The 21,819-nt window shown below is 35.3% G+C and overlaps 1 protein-coding gene across 1 annotated transcript; it reads left to right on the top strand.

The window, feature by feature from the left end:
- Positions 1 to 188: 188 nt before the first annotated feature.
- LOC140048965 (sucrase-isomaltase, intestinal-like) lies at positions 189 to 21,713 on the top strand. Its single transcript, XM_072093768.1, has 40 exons — positions 189 to 620; positions 827 to 975; positions 1,170 to 1,338; positions 1,960 to 2,056; positions 2,551 to 2,663; positions 2,851 to 2,976; positions 3,254 to 3,385; positions 3,526 to 3,630; positions 3,808 to 3,921; positions 4,389 to 4,473; positions 4,843 to 4,969; positions 6,843 to 6,979; positions 7,484 to 7,518; positions 7,786 to 7,902; positions 8,307 to 8,455; positions 8,559 to 8,643; positions 9,085 to 9,141; positions 9,546 to 9,676; positions 9,911 to 9,999; positions 10,339 to 10,388; positions 10,795 to 10,947; positions 13,080 to 13,315; positions 13,678 to 13,849; positions 14,193 to 14,289; positions 14,486 to 14,598; positions 15,178 to 15,303; positions 15,616 to 15,753; positions 15,874 to 16,023; positions 16,378 to 16,491; positions 16,719 to 16,803; positions 17,196 to 17,316; positions 17,712 to 17,848; positions 18,039 to 18,073; positions 18,344 to 18,460; positions 18,712 to 18,860; positions 20,303 to 20,387; positions 20,592 to 20,648; positions 21,063 to 21,193; positions 21,556 to 21,664; positions 21,702 to 21,713. Exons 1-40 carry the CDS (start codon positions 189 to 191, stop codon positions 21,711 to 21,713), a joined length of 4,836 nt encoding a protein of 1,611 aa, XP_071949869.1.
- Positions 21,714 to 21,819: the final 106 nt, after the last annotated feature.

Genomic DNA, 21,819 nt, shown 5'->3' with positions numbered 1-21,819 from the left:
ACAATTATGACTAAAATTGATTACGAGACTTTAATCATAAATCATATTCATAGTTTATATATACAACCTTCGATCCCTATACGTACCACCCAGCATCAGATAAGCAAACTGAATTGACAACACAATACACACTGCAGCAACACTACTATACACAATTGTCCATACGGATATAATTCCGAAGCGGAAAAATGGAGAAGAACTCGATAATCATCATTGCCGTGCTAGCCGCAGCTGCAATAGCATTAGCAATAGGATTGGGTGTTGGCTTAGGAACCAAAGATGATACTCCAAATCCAGAAGAAGAGTATCTTAGAACTGTAAAAGATGTTGGCAGATTCGATTGTTATCCCAAGAACGGGCTTGAAGAAGATGTCGATAGTAACAAATGTAAAGCTAGAGGATGTGAATGGAGAAGTACGAGTGAAGATAGAAAAGCTCCGTGGTGCTTTTACCCTTTGAATTGGGGGTACGATGTTGTACGAGATGAAGTTACAAAAACAAATATTGGATGGCAAGCTAAATTACAAAGACGATCTGATCAGCCATCGAGGTACAAGAAGGACATCAACACCATTCAGGTGGATGTTGAGATGCAAACAGATTCACGGTTGAGAGTTAAGGTATGATAATCAACATAAGATTAAGGCATTGTTTAGCGCATTTCATTGAAAGTCTGAGATGAACGAGGTTGGAATTATAGGGTAGGCCTATCAGTTTGTCTAGTAGATTCAGTCAGAAAGTGGCGTAACAATAGTAATAGTAGTACAGTAGTGTAATGATCTTTTCACTAAATTCATTGATATATTGAACCCCCTAAATGTTCTAGATATTTGACCCAGCACGTGAACGGTTTGAAGTACCTATTGATGTACCAAAACCACCAACAACCAAAGCAAAAAATCCAATGTATGACGTGACATACCAAACAAAACCGTTTAAGTTTCAAGTTATCAGAAAAAGTACTGGAACAACCATGTATGTTATCTTTCTTTTATCTACGAATAAAGCATTAAAAGTCCTATTTCTTTCTATTTAATTTGTTAACTAAGGCATCCCATAATATTGAAATTATTAATTAGTCTTTAGGCCTATTATTGTTTGTCCAATTTTGAAGATGCTAGAATTCCCGAGTTAGTCATTTGTAAGTGTATACATTTCGTATTGTATAGATTCAACACATCTTACGGTGGGTTTACATTCGAGGACCAATTTCTTCAGATATCGACTGTACTACCATCAAAGAATATCTACGGATTTGGAGAACATAACCACAGACAGTTTAGACACAACATGAACTGGAAAACATGGGCTATATTTACCAGAGATGTCGCACCAGTAGTAAGATAAATAATGATATCAAATATCTTGCCAATATTAGTGATTCTGAACATGATTTTATAAAAGTAGTATTTTTATGGTTCTATAACGTGACTCTACATTCTTTCAAGAACCTGTTGAAGTATTTCCTTTTCAAACAAGTTTTTCATTAATTTAAATTATTGCCACTTGTCTATTTTAATGTATGTGCAGGGCATTGGGAGCTTGCTTATATGCGCAGCTAAATAAGATTGAACTATTATTATTAACTATACTTAGAATTACCATGTTTTTATTTATGGTATAATTCAATATTCATACACTTGGAGATGTTTCTGAATAAGTAATTTTCAATTCAATTCAATTCAATTCAACTTTTATTTCAGACAATTGTCCATATGGTATAATACATTACAGAGAAAACAAAAAAAGATGAAGGAGAGAGGACCAAAACTTTTATCTATTGGTATATAATGCCTCTCTCCATTTGTAGTACATGTTTGAATCAATCAACAAATACTTATATATACAAATTAACATTCTGTTTTCGCTTTTCATTATTTTTGTAAGAAATAATGTGCTTTTTAAAATATATAGGATATAATTTCTTTTAATTTAATTATATTTTGTTATGCTTTCTAGGATGAATGGAATGTGTATGGGGCGCATCCATATTATATGGCAGTCGAAGACGATGGCAATACACATGGTGTATTACTTATGAATAGCAACGCAATGGGTAAACATTTTTATTTTATTTTATTTTATTTTATGTCTTTAGGCAATGTGGCCAAGGATTACCAATAGTGAATTAATCACTGTCCTATCAGATAGGTGGTAATCCCCCTGATACAGAGGCTATTGTGTGAACCAGTTCACCGGGGTAACCCCCTACTCTTTTTCGAATAATGAACTGGGTTCTTTAAAGTACACACAGGTTATAACTGTGTACAAAACGGCGCCCTTGCCTTAACCGCTCGGCCATATGACTCGCTCATTCATTTTATTTACCTATCTCCAGTTTTACGGGGCGCCGTTTGGGACTGTAATTTTGAAGAAACCCCACCCCCAAATGTTTGTCAACGTGACTCGTTAAGATATATGGCAAAAAAAAATAGGATTCAATAATTGTTCGCCGGAAATGGTGTTTTATTTTTCTGTTTTACAATTTTAACATTTTCTTTTACGTACCGATCAGTGACGTATAATGTGCATTTTTTTTGTTTATGACAGACGTTGTGTTACAGCCTCTACCTGCCCTTACTTACCGAACAATAGGTGGCGTGTTTGATTTTTATTACTTCTTTGGTCCATCACCGGAGAATGTTGTCATGCAATTGTCTGAGGTAAAGAAATGTAATTGAGCAAAAACTACATTATTGATAAAAGTTACTTTGAGTTTTAAACTACAGTGTTTCATTACATATTTCTTGAACTTGAAATGATTATGTTGAGTAATAGTATAGGATTAATATTTATAGATATTAATATTCAGATAAAACCATTTTCTTTTGTGATTTATTCTGGTTATAGTTACTTGGAAAACCCTTGATGCCTCCTTATTGGGCGTTGGGATTTCAACTAAGCCGATGGCATTACGGTACTCTAGACCGACTTAAGGAAGTCGTACAGGAAGTTAAGGATGCTGGTATACCACACGTAAGTAAACGTGAGGGAACTGATATAAAAAAAACATTTATAATTAATTTTAAAGTAAAATTAGAAAGAGTACTCAGTAGGTACCTCGTATGTAAATTATATTCAGGACTTACTGACTACATATATAGTGTATAGCTATACTGACAGAGATGAGATATATTAACAGTGTTTACAGTTAGACTCGTATCTAGATGACTTGCGATAGTCAGTTAGAATCTATCGAACGACAGCTGCAGAATCTGGTAATATTTTCTTTAACCACTTTATTATTTCCTAGGATGTGCAATATGGTGACATTGACTATATGTCAGAAAAGAAAGATTTTACTTACGATAATGAAACGTACAAAGATTTACCTGGATATATAGATGAACTGCACGCAGATGGCCAAAGATTTATTCCCATATTGGTAGGGATTTGTTTTTATTAAAGTTCACATTCTTTAGAATTAATTACCGCGCCCATAATCAGTACGCGGCTGCCATTTAGGCCTAGTGACAAAGTAACGCATTTGGCACTCTTCTATAAATCTTTCTATTTGGCCAATAGGATCACGGTATCAAGGTTGAGAAAGGGTACGGGACGTATGATAGAGGACTAGAAGCGGGTGCATACATCAAATATGCGGATGGTGTGAGACCTCTTGTTGGAAACGTGAGTAACAACACTTATTTTTCGCGTCAATTGTTTTTGGTTCAGTTCGCCACACTTGGTCAAATACACCCTATATCTTCCCTCGTTGTATGCGCTATAGAACGTTCTTTTCTTTAGTATCCAAATGCTATCCTTTTTCTTTGCATGTATCGAATTAAATCAACAATCTATGCTTAGGTTTGGCCAGGCGATTCTGTGTACCCTGATTTTACCAATCCCATGGCCGTCGATTGGTGGAAGACAGAATGTGAAATGTTTAAGAAGACTATTGATTACGATGGCATATGGATTGTGAGTATTGCTTTAGTCGGCAACAAGTTTATAAACATAAAACAAATTAACATTAACTCTAATAACATGGTTACCACCAGGACTGAGTTAATTCACAACAGAACACTCCACAGAAATATGAATATATGGACATTTTATTTTAATTATTTAATTCGTTGAACCAATTACAGAATGATGTTGGTAGTTTACCTACCTGTATAGTCTATACAGGTAGGGAACTCACGAAATACTGTATGGTATTCGGTATTTCAAAGTTAACCGATTCTAGTGACATGAAGATCGAAATAATTACCAAATTTGGGTGGGGGAAAGAGCGGAGGGGGAGGGAGGGGGTGGGGGTGTCTACAGATAATGACAAAAAAGACACCTTTTTTTTAAATAAAACATTTCATTATACGTTTGTGAATGTTACGAATTGTTGAACTACGAATATGACAACTATATGACTATACTTTCATCTGTCATAGGATATGAATGAACCTTCCAACTTCTATGCTGGATCTGTTGAAGGGTGCGAAAAAAATTCCTTGAACTATCCCCCGTATGTTCCAAGTAAGTATCTTGCCGTAGTTTTGATAATCGCAATTTGCGCTGTCATCGCCCGATTTTCTCTGATGTATCTCCACATATGAAATAATTGTTCAATTCAGTACAGCACCTCGTGTTTATCACATGTTATGCCTGTATCATGTAAGATTAGGTTATACATATCACGGTATTTTTCTATGATACAAATTTAGATACATAATAGATACAATAATGATCGGCTAATATTAAGTACAATATCACTATCCTATCCTCTATAACCTCATCATTCTGTACATGTTAAATTTGAATAAAATAAAAGTAAAATCGTTATCGTCAGAGCACTAGAAGACAATCAAACAAGAACGTTTTATCATGCAAATTAATTTATTGCAGACATTCTTGGGTATTGGGATGGTCATCTGTATGATAAAACGATATGTATGGATGCGAAGCAGACTGGAGGTCTACATTATGATCTGCACAGTTTATACGGCCATGCAATGAGTGTAGCTACACACAGGTAATTATAATACTGTTATTTTATTGTCTGGAAATAAATAACATTATTAGGTTCACATTTATATGGATCCCTTTCCCATTCTCTAGCAAACTTCGGAGTTTAACACACACCACCGGAGCGTCCTGTGCTCCGGAGTTTAACACATACCACCGGAGCGTCCTGTGCTCCGGAGTTTAACACATACCACCGGAGCGTCCTGTGCTCCGGAGTTTAACACATACCACCGGAGCGTCCTGTGCTCCGGATTTTAACACATACCACCGGAGCGTCCTGTGCTCCGGATTTTAACACAACCACCGGAGCGTCCTGTGCTCCGGAGTGTAACACATACCACCGGAGCGTCCTGTGCTCCAGAGTGTAACACATACCACCGGAGCGTCCTGTACTCCAGATTTTAACACATACCACCGGAGCCTTCCATGCTCCGGAGTTTAACACATACCACCGGAGCGCCCTGTGCTCCGGAGTTTAACACATACCACCGGAGCGTCCTGTACTCCGGATTTTAACACATACCACCGGAGCGTCCCATGCTCCGGAGTTTAACACATACCACCGGAGCGCCCTGTGCTCCGGATTTTAACACATACCACCGGGAGTTTAACACATACCACCGGAGCGCCCTGTGCTCCGGAGTTTAACACATACCACCGGAGCGTCCTGTGCTCCAGAGTGTAACACATACCACCGGAGCGTCTTGTACTCCAGATTTTAACACATACCACCGGAGCCTTCCATGCTCCGGAGTTTAACACATACCACCGGAGCGCCCTGTGCTCCGGAGTTTAACACATACCACCGAAGCGTCCTATGCTCCAGAGTGTAACATACCACCGGAGCGTCCTGTACTCCGGAGTTTAACACACACCACCGGAGCGCCCTATGCTCCGGAGTTTAACACATAACACCGGAGCGCCCTGTGCTCCGGAGTTTAACACATACCACCGAAGCGTCCTATGCTCCAGAGTGTAACATACCACCGGAGCGTCCTGTACTCCGGAGTTTAACACACACCACCGGAGCGCCCTATGCTCCGGAGTTTAACACATACCACCGGAGCGCCCTGTACTCCGGAGTTTAACACACACCACCGGAGCGTCCTATGCTCCGGAGTTTAACACATACCACCGGAGCGCCCTGTGCTCCGGAGTTTAACACATACCACCGGAGCGCCCTGTGCTCCGGAGTTTAACACATACCACCGGAGCGCCCTGTGCTCCGGAGTTTAACATACCACCGGAGCGTCGTGTACTCCGGAGTTTACCACATACCACCGGAGCGTCCTATGCTCCGGAGTTTAACACATACCACCGGAGCGCCCTGTGCTCCGGAGTTTAACACATACCACCGGGGCGCCCTGTGCTCCGGAGTTTAACACATACCACCGGAGCGCCCTGTGCTCCGGAGTTTAACACATACCACCGAAGCGTCCTGTGCTCCGGAGTTTAACACATACCACCGGAACACCCTGTGCTCCGGAGTTTAACACATACCACCGAAGCGTCCTGTACTATTCCGGATTTTAACACATACCACCGGAGCGTCCTGTACTACTCCGGATTTTAACACATACCACCGGAGCGTCCTGTACTGCTCCGGAGTTTAACACATACCACCGGAGCGCCCTGTGCTCCGGAGTGTAACACACACCACCGGAGCGCCCTGTGCTCCGGAGTTTAATTAGGCGAAAGGGGTGTTAGAAGTAGTATCGTAGCTTAAATGGTGAAATGAGTTAGGCATCTGTTTGGGAAATAAAGCAATTCGTCGACGAATCTGCCCTCTCAATCACGTCTTGATGTAGTTTAATAATCTCAATTTTAAAATCTTAAACTTGTTTTAATAATAAACCAAAGTTATTTCTATATTTCTACAGTGCACTTCGTGATATAATGCCAAGTAAAAGACCACTAGTGATTACCAGAAGTCAGTTTACCGGAACGTCACCTTACGCCCAGCATTGGTTGGGAGATAACCAAAGTATCTGGGAACAAATTGCTTGGAGTATTGTCGGTGTGTGTGTGTTTTCATTATTTAAGTATTATAGGCCTTTGAATACAATAACGTCCACAATATAGTCATTGTAAAGCTCTGTCTACACTGTAAAATTTTATGTGACAACAAAATGTGATGTGCCCATGGACATAATAGTGTCAAATCACTACCATAATTGGGCATATCACTACCGTATTTGGTCACATCACACTGTTTTTCATCACTAGTTTGATAGTGTAAACAGAGCTTTAGACACCACGTGTCTCACCTGTGTTCGCCACTCTGTACGGTTTTTTATTTAGCAAGATAGGCCCTTTGTTTGAAAGTTTGGTTTCTCTTTGAATGATTACCGTCCATGTTGTGATCGATCTTCCTTGTGGTCTTTTAATATTTCGCTTAGCCTTTTTGCTTATGTTTCTGGTTAGGTATAACAAAAACGAAAATTTCAACCACCACTCATATTCTGTCAAAGCAACAGCAAATCCATACTCTTTTATAAATCATTTTATATCTTTCTCTTAGGCATGATGGAATACAGTTTATTTGGATTTTCTTACGTAAGTATAAAGCTTGTTGATTTGACGAATCACCAAGGCATAAATTGACCAATCGCAAGTTATGGATTATTGGAATGTCGCTTGTGATTGGTCAATTCGCTTGTATTGCGCTCACGTCCTGGAGTTGCGTTTAAGTGAGAACCAAACTTAACAGTTTATATTATAAAGATATATATATATATATATATATATATATATATATTATACTTTTTAACAATAATTAAATTACCTGAATGTATATTATTGTATATAAATTATTTATTTTAGACTGGCGCTGACATATGTGGATTTTGGTTTAACACAACGGAAGAGATGTGCACTCGATGGCATCAGATAGGAGCCTTTTACCCCTACGCTAGGAACCATAATGGCAAGGATATGATCGTAAGACTATTTGGTTTTTCGCCAAACAAGCTACGAAGGCATCCGATGGCACATTATTAAAAATAATAATAATATAATACTAGACTATAAAGACAATTCTATATATATTCTGTTGCGCATCTCCTCTTGCGACACGAGGCTTTCCATCATTTATTTCCATGTTCGTCTTTCATGGACAGGATGGTTTTTTTAAAGAACATTTTAACATTTAAAATAAAATTAAATATATCGTGTGTAAAGTTGATTTATTTTTAATATTGGTAAAATACATTCGAGTATTGGTAGGTAAAGACACTGCTGAATGCTGATGATCCACCCTTCTTTCTGGATATGCACTAAGTATTTCGTGTTATTCAGCTCTGTACATTTTAATCAGTATTGATTCTGAACGTTTGTTTTCACAGCCTCAGCATCCAACAGCTTTTAGCCCAGATACGACGAACATTGTTAAAGACATTTTGATGGAACGTTATAGGTTGCTACCTTATTTATATACGCTTCTCCACGAAGCCCACGTGACAGGTTCTACAGTCGTTCGTCCCATGATGCATGAGTATGTTTTTATTTACCAACAGTATTTTAATTTCTTTTGTAGAATGTGACAAAAATAATTATTGATTTACAGAATAATTTACAATTTAATTTTGTTTTATTAGATTTATTGGCGATGTAAATACCTTAGATATCGATAAGCAATTTATGTGGGGAGGTGGCCTCCTGATAACACCAGTTATGGAAGAGGTTAGTATCTCTCACTTAAACCATCATAGATAGAGGTTGGTATCTAGGTAGACTGGAGACTTTCAAGACTTTACTTTACGATATTTATACAAAAAAAAAGAACTACGTTAAGTTAATGCAATAATAAATATTTAAAAAAAAATAAATAATAATGTCCTAAAATGGAAAGGCCATGAGATAACAAATAAATATATATTTCGTGATGATCACATTTTCTTAGAAACTAAGATTTATGTTGTATGAATTAATATAACGATAGCTGACGCTAGCTAATGCTGACGAAAAAAGATAGTTAGTTCTAGAGAAATTTGAGATATAAAGCTATCGCTTTATTCAGAAAACGATACCAGATTTTTGTCCGCAACCCTGAAAGATATGTCACGAAAAGTACGAAACTGGTAAATTGTTTAGAATAAATTGTGATATTTTTTATTTTGTCAGAACAAAGCTGAAGTCAATGGTTATTTTCCAGAAGCTCGCTGGTTTGATTATTATACTGTAAGTGCATGGTGATTTTAATTAAAGATGCCTAAATATAAAACACTAAGCAAAATGTAATATTTTAAATCCTTCATTTTCGCCCCTATTCCATTTCAATGACAGTGAGTTTTAATGTGAACAAACGTTGATTTGTAATACGACTTTGTTTATGTAGAGCATCTTGTGTATGTTTGTCTTGTGAACAGGATTGCCACCTTAAAGAAGGATAGTGAATGAATTTGCTTATGGTTATCCTTGGCAATTTGGCTAAATATATAAAAACAAAACAAAACAAATGTAATATAAGTAGTAGTGTGGTGCTGTTCGCTAAATTCTTACCTTGATACACCATATAAAAAGTCTACAAAACTCTTGGTTTAATACATACATTGTTTGTAATAATCTGTATAATTGATGTTCAGGGTGCCGAAATGGAGAGTGTTGGATCAGGTACGAACAAAACCCTGCAAGCACCGATCGACGTCATACCAGTTCATCTGAGAGGTGGTTATATTATCCCTACACAGGAGCCTGCAATGAATACAAACAAGAGGTATAAAAATACATTATATTAAGATGTCTGTATGTACAATTCATAATTGTAGCATTTTGGATTTCCTCTTTTTTATTTGTAAAATTGGTATAGACTTTTTTCGTTCTACTATTGCTGTCTTTTAACCAATAATATCATGAGATAACTATAATCTTTCTCAATGTAAGTTATTCAATCAATCAAAAGTACATTTATTTGGAAACGGTTGTAGTACCAGACCTTCTTTTTTTACAGCCGAGAGAATACGATGGGTGTCCTCGTTGCGTTAGACTCGGACATGTCGGCAAAAGGCAGTTTGTTCTGGGACGATGGGGAGTCTATGGGTAAGTCAAAACAATGTGTAGTGATATTAGATGGGAGTTTACTGTTGCTGTTGTTGAGATGGGATGATCGGAATATAATGAATTAAGAATATGTTGATGAAGTTGGTCTGAGATCAAAGTTGCTTTACCAAAATATTTAAATGTAAATTGTAATTTACGATAAATAATAATAAAGTTCTAGCCTATTTCCAAACAGAAATATATGGCACAACAACAATTTTTTTGATAATGACTTAAAAAGACAGTATATTAAAAAGTTGAAAGAAAACATTGGATTGGACTTTAAATCATAATGGTAATTATTTTAATGATGATGGTATTATATTTTGTCTTTAATAGATACATATGCAAATGGAGAATATATAATGTTGTCCTTCCATTGTAGCAATGTAAGTAATTATTAAAAGAATTGTAGGTTGGAAAATATTTGTTGGAAAATGTTGATCGAACAAAGACCATAAAGTACACGGATTGCTATGATAATGTCTGCTCATATCATCGACCTATTTCTTGTAACAGTCTCGTCTCTTTCTCAACTACCCTCTCTGATAATATATCACTAAATTGAAGATCAACATTAACGAAACCTCATATTCTTCTAACGTTAACGATTTTGATGAGTTTGACATTTCAATTCCGAAAATAGCTTTCAAGCTTTTCGTTGCTTCAACTACATCTACATATCCGATAATATTCTGTGTCACTATATTTATGGAGGTAATACTAACTCCATAATTAAATATAAGATAATTGTATGATTATTTTATTATTTTCTATTCCGAATACAATTTACAGGGCGAATTAAAGATATCCGTGGAGGAGGGTGAGGGCAATTTCACAAGTGACTTGGTGTTTGCCGATGTAAAAGTGTACGGATTGGAGGAAAAGCCCAGCAACGTTATGGTAAACGAGAATTCACTAACTACCTATGATTTTAATGAGGAAAAGGTAAATATTAATGTGTTTTATTTTATCATCTAAATAATAAATGTCATCGTCTGTTACACCTGCATATTATTACCACATTCAGTATATAGTTTTTACTTCATTATCGCCTATCTTAACACTAGTAATAATACTTGTTTCTCATGATAACAATGTCTATTATTTTTTACAGGTTTTGGTTTTGGAAAACCTTACTCTGAGCATTATAACAAATCATACGATCAAATGGTCCTAAGCTGCACTGGATACATTTATACTTTCTTGATTTTAAAATATATAGTTTAATTGTAGTTCTCTGCTCTAAACTCACATAAGTAGTTGCTTAGTTATAATAGATATCCATAATGATAATTATATCGATATAAATATGTGTAACTATCATACGTTATTAATATAACACAAACGCCCCGTAAACTTACATTAATTAGCATTTACGTTGAATAATACTATAATGCACTCTAATAAACAACACGACATATTTCTACCAATGGAATCAATGTATTATTCTCTTTGTAAATTAATAATTATTTTAGTAATTTTGGTATGGTCTTTACTATTAATTAAAATAATATTCTGATTTTCATTTGTGCTTTTCACTGTGTTGATTGTGGTTTGTCTTTAATAGTAAACAGTTTAATGTTTGAATACGTGTGTTTGTGTGGTCCAAAGTACACCTTATAATTGCATATGATGTTGTTAAATATTAATCCACAGTCCATACTTATGACTGTACGTTTAATATAATATGACCGTTGTGAATCCCGCCTAAAGATAAGCGTAAAGGAGTAACGCTGTTCGAAGAGAGAGAAGCAGACGTACACCAAACCATGGCGCTGACGAAATTCGCCGAAGTAGTCGTAGGAGCTGTAATTTTAGTCGGAACAGGACTTCTAGTAATATTACCTGCTGTTTTAGTAACAAATCGATCTTTCTATTATTGGAGATATGCAGACGTTTCGTGCGATTTAACGTTAGATGAAAATGAAAGAATCAACTGCTACCCGGAAAGGCCCAACACAGAGGAAGGTCAAAATAAATTTGATTGTAACAAGCGCGGGTGCTGTTATCTGGAGGTAAATTGGGATCGGGATGATAGAGTTCCCGATTGCTTTTTCCCTAAGGACTCAAATGTGGGGTATAAGGTAGTAGGAAATCCGTTGACTCAATCCACTGGATATAGAATTGATTTGGAAAGGATACCTATGCCTCATCGATTTAGACATGAAGCAGAGAAGGCATGGTTTACTGTGGACATGCAGACAGAAGACCGTTTACATTTCAAGGTACAGTATGTGTGTAACATTATTTCAAATAGTATAAAAGTATACAGTAACGATCGTAATTGTGTGTTACACACTGCTTTAAAGAACCTAACTAACTTCTACCATTAATTCGATAGGTAATGTGACATATAAATAGGCTTACAAAGGCAACTCACTGAACCATGATAATAAAACCAATATCAAGATAGCGGCCCTATATTATTACCTTATTATAAGTTTATCATCAATTTTTAAACATAATTTGTTCTGACTAAAATTGTATTTTAGAGGCATTTTTCTGTAAGGTGTAGTAAACTGCATTCTTTACTGATTACTGGCGGTATATACGTGTTTGTTAATCATGGACTTTGATCTCTTGTTTAATATAAGTGTTCTTCAAAACAATGGCATATACTTCTCTATTTGCAAATTGTTATGGCAGTCTAGTAGTAATAGTTCCTTCGTATTTTTTACGTGAACAAATTATCAATAAAGTATATATTGTATTTTCCGCTGATCTTTTTTTAATGTCTGTCGTCGTGTAATTTTCTTAATGAATTGATATGTTTTGATGTATTTTGATATTCTTCATTTTTTTTATATAATAATATTGTATAATTCAGTTAAATTTGCAATGACAGTATTTTATCTTCATCTTTTCTAAACATAGGCCTAAACATTAAAACAATTAATAATAAATATTATATTGCAATAATTACAAGATCACTGTTTGACCAATTGCGTTGAGTCTATGTGGGAAGGAAGCCTCGTATATTTTCCGCAACAAAGTTCATATTATACATTTGTTATGTGTTTGTTTTACACGTTATTCTTATACATTTTTAAATAAACGACCATTTTATTTTGTCTCAGATGGCAGAGTACAGGTATATCGATCGATTCAACTCTAGAAACAGATTTAACAACAGGAGGTACAAACAAGAGTATGAGGAATGGGATAGGTTATGGAAGCCTAGATACGAGGTTCCTAAAGAAGCGCTAAACATGCCTAAGGTACTGAGAATGGCCAGTGAACGAGACTACATTGTTAATTATACTATGGACCCGTTTCACTTCAAAGTCATACGAAAAAAGACTGGCACCGTTCTGTAAGTTTATTTCAGATAATGTGCAATCTTTTAGGGTTAGTTAATAAAATAAACGGTAGTTTGGACAAAGATCAACGCGTGTGTACAACAACAAGTTGACGACTGCGTACAACAACAAGTTGACGCGTGTATACAACAACAAGTTGACGCGTGCGGACAAGAATAAGTTGACGCGTATGTACAACAGCAAGTGGACGCGTGCGGTCAACAACAAGTTGGCGCGTGCGCACAACAAGTTGACGCATGCGTATAACAAGTTGACGCGTGCGTACAACAATTTGTAAAATTGTCATCATCACCTGGTCGCGCAAAAAATTGTTCTTATAATGAAATTTACATTAACAGTATATATTTTTTAATAGTTTTGATACATCATATGGTGGACTCATCAACGAAGACCATTACTTAGAAGTAACAACCAAGCTTCCATCCGCTAATATCTATGGATTTAGTCAGATGCGACAGACAAGGTACAGGCACGAATTGGAGTTATGGAGAACATGGCCTATGTTTACATTGGATTCACCGCCTGAGGTTCGTTAACAACACATAGTGTGTGAATGATTATAAATAGTTATAATATATCATGTATACTTTAAAGAACACAAAATTCCTGGTTTAAACATAGGTCTACCGTAAGATTAAGGTTGCTTTTGCTTATGATTTTTATGTTTGTTTAGGGATCTTTCTTCTCATTTGATTCTTAAAAAAGTAAAATTTTCTGTTTTGAAGACTTTCTTTTTCAATAAATGTTTATTAATCATATTTTATATTTTATTCGTTTAATTTGTAATATATAAATTGGAAAACGTGGATGATAATAGCTCAGGATGACCTAATTATAACCATCATAAATTGCACTTCTTTAATTTTTCAGGAAAATTGGAATTCGTACGGTCAACATCCGTTTTATATGGTTGTAGAAGACGATGGAAACGCGTTCGGCGTTTTTCTATTAAACTCCAACGCACAAGGTAGATTACATCATAAATTACATGACGTGTAGGCCTACGTATTGTTTAAGCACGGAATAGTGAACATCTTCCGTAGTTTAAGTCACTCTAGGCCTACGTACCTTCAGCAGTATCGGTGTGGCAAGTACACCAACTAGGATAAAACATCTTTATTTAAATTATAAATTTATATTATCTAAATGTTTTCCCATTACAGACGTGTCTTTACAACCATTGCCCTCCCTAACATGGCGTAGCACTGGAGGCATATTTGATTTCTGGATGTTTTTAGGGCCAAAACCAGAAGATGTCATCAAAGCATTTACAGAGGTATACAAAATTGCTTCTATAAGAGAGATCCAAAATCGTATAAAACGTACATCTGTCCTTTATACTCTCTCTTAATAAATGAGCAGAAGGGAGTTGGATAGTCCAAATTTAAAACAATGCGATAGGCCTATTACTGTCCAATATGAGCACAGTGACTCATGTTTAATGATACAACCCAGTGCGAGGTACTATAATAGTAGTATTGCGATATTGTTTATTTACATTAAGATGTTATCATTACATTGTTGTTTGCATACGTACGTTTGTGGACACTTCACTGAGATGCCAAGTGTGTACTTTCTCTTTACATAAAAAGAGTAAACCACGAGTTTTGTTAATAAATGATTGATAAGAGACAGGAAAGAGTGAGTCACTTTACCCTGATAACAGACAAAATCAATATATTGGTAAATATGCTTCATTGGACAAATTTGAATTACCAGATGTCCACAAACTAACTTGCCTATTACAATAGTAAAAACAATTTACCGATAACCTTAAACATCAGCTTATTTTAAGACATATTTATATTATGTAATCTTAAGAATGTTACATTTTATCTATCCGTTGTTTTTGTAGGCATTGGGTAGGCCAGAGATCCCGCCATATTGGGCTTTAGGGTATCAGCTAAGTCATGAGAATTGGGGAGGTTTAGAAGAACTTCAATCTGTTGCTCTACGAAACAGAGAAGCTGGAATACCAGTCGTAAGAATTGGATAAATCTTGTTTTTTTTTTAAATAATAAATGTATTATGTGTTATTATAAATGTATGATTATCTTTCTTAAAACTGTTTCCAACTTTTCTACGAAACTGTTTTCAGTGTTTTGATTTTTAAATAAGATATACAAATTATTGTCATAAAATGTGTCACGAACTTTAACTAAGTTAAACATTAAAAAATTCGCATATAAATACGACGATGATGTAATAAATGATTATCATTGACAATGCAGAATGTTTTTTCAGATTATAAATGATTATATTTATGTTTGTGTTACTGTTTTGTCAACTGTAGGAGGCGTTCTATAGTGGTCTAGACTACATGGATAGATACCGATCATTTACCTATGACACTCGACTGGATGCTTACGAAGGTTTACCAAAATTCATCAAAGATCTGCACATGCGTAGTCAGAAATATGTCATCACTATGGTAATCATTACTTTTCAAAGCATAATGTTTCTTTGGTAACTTTCTGTAAATCTATTTTAAGCTAGTGACATAATAATCTGTTTCATAATCATAACTTATATTAAGGATTGTGTTCTTCAGCTACCATCAATTCCTTACGGAGTAAACAAAAAAGATTACCCACAATACCATGAGGGAATCTGGCAGGGTGTTTATGTAAACATGACGCTGGCACCAAGTGAATATTGGAAATGGGAGCAAGAGAGAGAGTTTAGACCCACAGTAGGAGAGGTACGTAACAAACCCTTGTAAGATATGACGCAATAAGAATAAGATGGGTCGTGCTGCTTTTGGAAACATTAATTCATATCATCATTGTGGACATTTTTTAAATGTTCAATTAGGCCTACAATTTCAAAAAGATTTTTTTAAAATTCTCTTTAAAAAGAAAGTTAATGTTTACGTACTGTACGTAACTTTAAACAATCAAGAACAACAATCGATGAAGTCTCTCTGGAAGGTAGAGAAAAATGTGCAATATATCAAAATGTATTATTTTTATCCGCATAGTCACGTGAAGTGAATGTTCTGAATTTACTAAGATTCATATACTTATGTATGTATAATGTGTTTTTCTATTATCAGTCTTTTTGTGGAGAGTGTGTGTTTGTAGACTTCACAAACCCAAGAGCACATGATTGGTGGGCGAAGAATTTACTGGAATTTCACGAATTGATCGAATTCGATGGCATCATGATTGTAAGTTTTCAAACAAAGAAATTAAGGGAAACAACCATGTAATCATTTGTATATAAATACTTTACTTGTCAAGTATCTAAATTGTACACTTTTCGAAACAGCTTGTTTATTTTATACCATTCTCATCTTTTCGTTAACGTTTTAATTATGTCGGTTATCTACTATACTAACACAGCTTTACATGTTAAGTAGATTATTTTTAAAATTATTTGATATTTTCTTCATAGGATTACAACGAACCATCAAATATGTTGAATGGTACCAGAAATGGATGCGAAGACACTTATCTTAACTATCCAGCGTATTCACCAAGTATGTCAACCAGTTTCCTAATCATTATGTTGTAGGCTATTCCTATATAACTAACCATTATCATGTCTTGTAATTGCAATATCGTCATCATACCATGTTTATTCATTCATTTATTTACTTATTTTGGAAACGGACTTCCATAGTTATAAAATCAATAGGTTTAAATAAAAAAAAAAGCAGACACAAAAAAAAACCACACCGGTATCATCTCAGGATCTCCATGATTTTGTAATGGAGCCTGGATGATTCATGATACCATAATACATTCTATCATTTCATTTTTGCTAGCAGACATTCTCTGTAACAATGAAAAAACACTGATTATCATATATGTTATCCTGTATAAATATGTGTTTAAATAAATAAAACAACATATAATGATCTTGTTATAGACTTGAAGTACGGACCAAAGCTGTTTGCTAAAACGCTTTGCATGGATTCAAAACAAACTTGGGGAGATCACTATGACGTGCACAGCTTGTATGGTCACTCAAGTGCCCAGGCGTCGCATTAGTAAGTTGAAACAAGTGAAGTTAATGCATAGACAATGAGACACATCAGACATGCAGTTAACGCAGTATAAAGCTCTGTCTACACTATCAAACTTTATGTGACAAAAAAATGTGATGTGCCATATATATGGACATGATGATGTCATATCACTACAATATTTAGGTATATCACTACCATATTTGGGCACATTACACTTTTTTGTCAATCCAGCTGATAGTGTAGACAGAGCTTAAAAAGTTAACGCGTATAAATGACGATAAGTTGACGTTTGTTAGTGACGCATTCGAGAGGTTTACATTGACGCATGCGTAGAAGACTATGTGTAATTGTTCTCATGGAGGTTGATAATCCAAGTCAATTACATATTTATTAGTTTCTACGTTTCTTCTCTTTAGCGCTGGGTCTATAGTGTTTGCGAATAAAAGACCTATGGTAGTTTCAAGATCCACATTTTCCGGTACAGGTAAATACTCTGGTGGCTGGATGGGTCATAATAGAGCGGAATGGGACGAGCTGTTCTACTCCATTCATGGTAAGTATATTATAGTTATTAGTATTAGTAATAAGTCATCCATCTTATTAATTGTATAAGAATAGCGGCCTGAGTGTGTCCACTGTTTTTACAAATCCGTAAGAACAAAGCAACTAAATTACACAAAATACAAATACTATACTAATATTAGTGATTAATAGTTCAACATTTGCTTTGTTTTGTTCAACAGAAATGCTTAGGTTGAACATCAACGGAATACCATTCGTAAGTATAGCTACATTTATTCTAAGTGGATACAACATTTCTTTTTTCCATTTCTACCTATATTTTACATTTGATAAATGTGAGTATTGGTCTCACTTGCTACCTATTTTGTAATGTTTTCTTTTCTCAAAGAATACCTGACAAATGCTGACATATTTTAATTAATTTTACTGAGAAATACATAATGTAGATATAGCGAATATAAGTAAACGGAACAATCTGCATCATCAACTGTGATTTAAACGTCTCACATGTACTTACATTTGCTAGGTTGGAGCTGATATATGTGGTTATTACAATGATTCCTCTGAAGAGCTGTGTACAAGATGGCATCAACTAGGCTCTTTCTACCCGCTCATGAGAAATCATAATTCCAAAGGCACAGCTGTGAGTAGAATTTGTTTAAGTTTGTATTAAGCCAATATGTTTTTTATTATAAAAAAATTGTTTGTAAATGTTTTTTACTTGTTTCCTTTTTAAGGTGGCCAAACTTTGCTCCTTTTTTTCTCAACCTTTCCATTTAAATGTTGTTGTATATATTCCTAATAATCTGTATTGTTTTGCCAACTGCTGTGTGTAAAGTTAATAGATGATTCTAGTAAAAATAAGTTGTATGTTTGTTTTCATTGCTATTTTAGGACAAAGATCCAGCCTCTTACGGGGATCCTCTGGTGAAAAACATCAAAGGTGCCATGGACGCCAGATACAGTCTACTACCGTATCTATATACGTTGTTCTATCACGCAAGATACGATGGAAATACTGTAGCAAGACCAATCTTCCATGAGTGCGTACCATTATTTGTTTTCTCCGTGTGACGTGTAAAATAGATATCTCACAAGATGTTATTATCTATATATAAATTATGGTTAATTCTGACATAGGCGAGCACAATGCAAAAACTTCTGTACAAATCTCCGCCTTGGATACCTACCTTATCTATCCGAGATGTACCGCGAAACGTAGATTTTATAACATTAGTGTGCACGCCGACGCTATTGTTCCATATTTATATCTTAGGAAGATATTATAAAGAGTTTTTTAACAACATTTATGATTTCAACATTGGATTTTCCTCTCAATTTCAATTCTTCCCGGTCAAAGTAATTTCCGGGTTTAAGATAAGTTCACCTTAGTTTCAAATATTTTCTCTCTTTTATACACAAGGGAGCAGTTAAAATAATAGATTTGACCCTAAAGGTGACTGGAAACAGGCACTTTCCATCAATCAATACAGTGTCCCTTTGGAAAAAAAATTGGCCATTAATCATAGCCATTTCAGTTTTTTGTTTATTTTAAAACATACCACACGTGTGTGAAGGTACAGTAGTTAAATAATAGGAATTATACTGCAAATTAATAAAGATCAAATTAAATATACGCCATAAAGAATCAGAATATATTGTGGGGAATAGTATTATAAAATTACATAGGGAGATTTGATAAGACATTTTTCGAGTGAAATCCCGATAGCTGAGTTTTATTGAGTAAGCTTGCAGGAATAACTGTAGGCTATCTTCCTGTGTCCCGTTAGGACCGAGATGTCTGCCCATGTTGCAAGTCGTAATGTCTTCTTTCTTGGGCCCACTCTGTCACGGCAGTTAGTTTCAAAAGATGATTAAATTAAATAATGTATTAATAATTATTAGGATGGTATTCATTTGAATAAACGCCTCTCCAATAAAACATCACTTTGAATAATAACCCCCTCCCCCCCCCCCCCCACAACCCAACTATCTAATAAACGTCCATCCACATATTTATAATAACACAATTATACTATTTGTAGTAGAATTCACCGCACTGTTATCTGCAATTTACCAAGCATTTGTTATTCTTTTTTACCACTTTTCATATCTATGAGAGGATTTCATTTGATTATAAATGTTACCATATTATTAGAACTAAAAAATTTAACATATATCCCTCGAATAAGCACCTCCCTCAAATGACCTCCGCCTCCCCAAAGGGCCCTACCAAACAATAAAAACTATACTTTAAAATGTTATTAATCATCTAAAACACTGTGAAACAAAGTAGTTCAGTTTTACGAATGTCAAGCATTTTCAATAATGGTAACCGACAGAAAATGTATAAGGAGAACATTATCATTCCGAGAACCATCGTCTACACTTCCTAGAGGGGGAGCGAGCGAAGCGAGCTCACCCTCTAGTTGTTTAAATTCTGGGCGCCAAATTCAATTTTAATCACTACGTTGGTATTTTACAGGTTTCCATTAGAAGACGATGCATGGGAAGTTGACTGGCAATTTCTGTGGGGACCAGCTTTATTAATTACTCCTGTACTAGAAGAGGTAATATAGGGAGGCTTTATTAATTACTCCTGTACTCGAAGAGGTAATATAGGGAGCTTAAGATTTGTGATGACCGGCGACCAAGAGCTTACGCATTGATATGTTGTCGATCGCGGCCTAGGCCTAGAGACCTTGTTCATATGTCGTCGGACGCCAGTCTTCAATACTTTGTATACTCATTTTTATTTTCTATTTTATTTTTAGGGGAAAGATACTGTCAACGCATACATTCCGGATGATCGTTGGTATGATTATTATTCAGTAAGTAGATACCTTCTATTAACATTAACACAACAAAGATGCTCTTAATCTACGCGTACAAATGATGATTTGATTTTTTTGCACGCAAGCGCCTGTCAAGTTTCATGATATCGTAGCTATTTACCTAAAGCTCTGTCTACACTATCAAACTACTTTGACAAAAAAGTGTGATGTGCCCAAAAATGGCAGTTATATTCCAAAATATGGTAGTGATATGACATCATCATATCCATATTATATGGGCACATCACATTTTTTGTCACATAAAGTTTGATAGTGTAGACAGCAGAGCTTTATAAGGACTGTCGCGTACTTTGTATGTGTAAACACGTAACAGTAATAACTGTAATATAGTAAACATAACAATTAATTTATGATATGTAATCATTTTGTAATCATACTTTTATTTTATAGTACGCTAGTCTTCCAAAAACGTATGAAGGAAGAAATGCTACACTATCTGCAGATCTTGATCATCTTAACTTACACGTCAGAGGAGGCTATGTCATACCAACCCAAGAACCTGCGAACACCACATACCATTCGTTAGTATTTTATTGTATCTTGATAAGACAACAAGATGTACAATTGAAGGCATTTTCAGTAGTTACGTACGCGCACGCGAATACTCGTAACATTTAGGTTCATTCAAGCGTGGTTCCCACTAGGACGTAACGCCAGGACGTAAACACAACGCGACAGTTCGAACAATTCATTGCTTGTGATTGGTCAAATCACGGTACGTTGCGTTTACGTCCTTACGTTGCGTCACTAGCGGGAACCAAGCTTACGTTTCAATAAGAGTGTGCAGATATGTTTATTAAGATATAACACTCATGATATGTGTTTTTGTCATCTCACAAACTTTCGTTATATCTATTATATATTTCGTTGTAATCTATTTTAGGCGAATGAACCCAATGGGATTGATCGTAGCCCTACCAGAATATGGAAACGACTTTGCTATCGGAGATTTATTCTGGGATGACGGTGAATCGAAAGGTAGGATATTTGTTGTAACGTTATTATTATTTTTAATATGTATATATATAGTATTTTCTATAAATAAAATATATTTATATTTGTTTGTATCAATAGAACATTATGAAAGGCGAGATAATGATGAAAGTGATTATGATGATATGTATCTTTACTTTGAAGCTGATGAGGT

The sequence above is a fragment of the Antedon mediterranea genome, chromosome 5 (assembly GCF_964355755.1).
Source record: "Antedon mediterranea chromosome 5, ecAntMedi1.1, whole genome shotgun sequence".
NCBI lineage: Eukaryota > Metazoa > Echinodermata > Crinoidea > Comatulida > Antedonidae > Antedon > Antedon mediterranea.
This window is presented reverse-complemented; position numbering and strand designations above follow the sequence as displayed.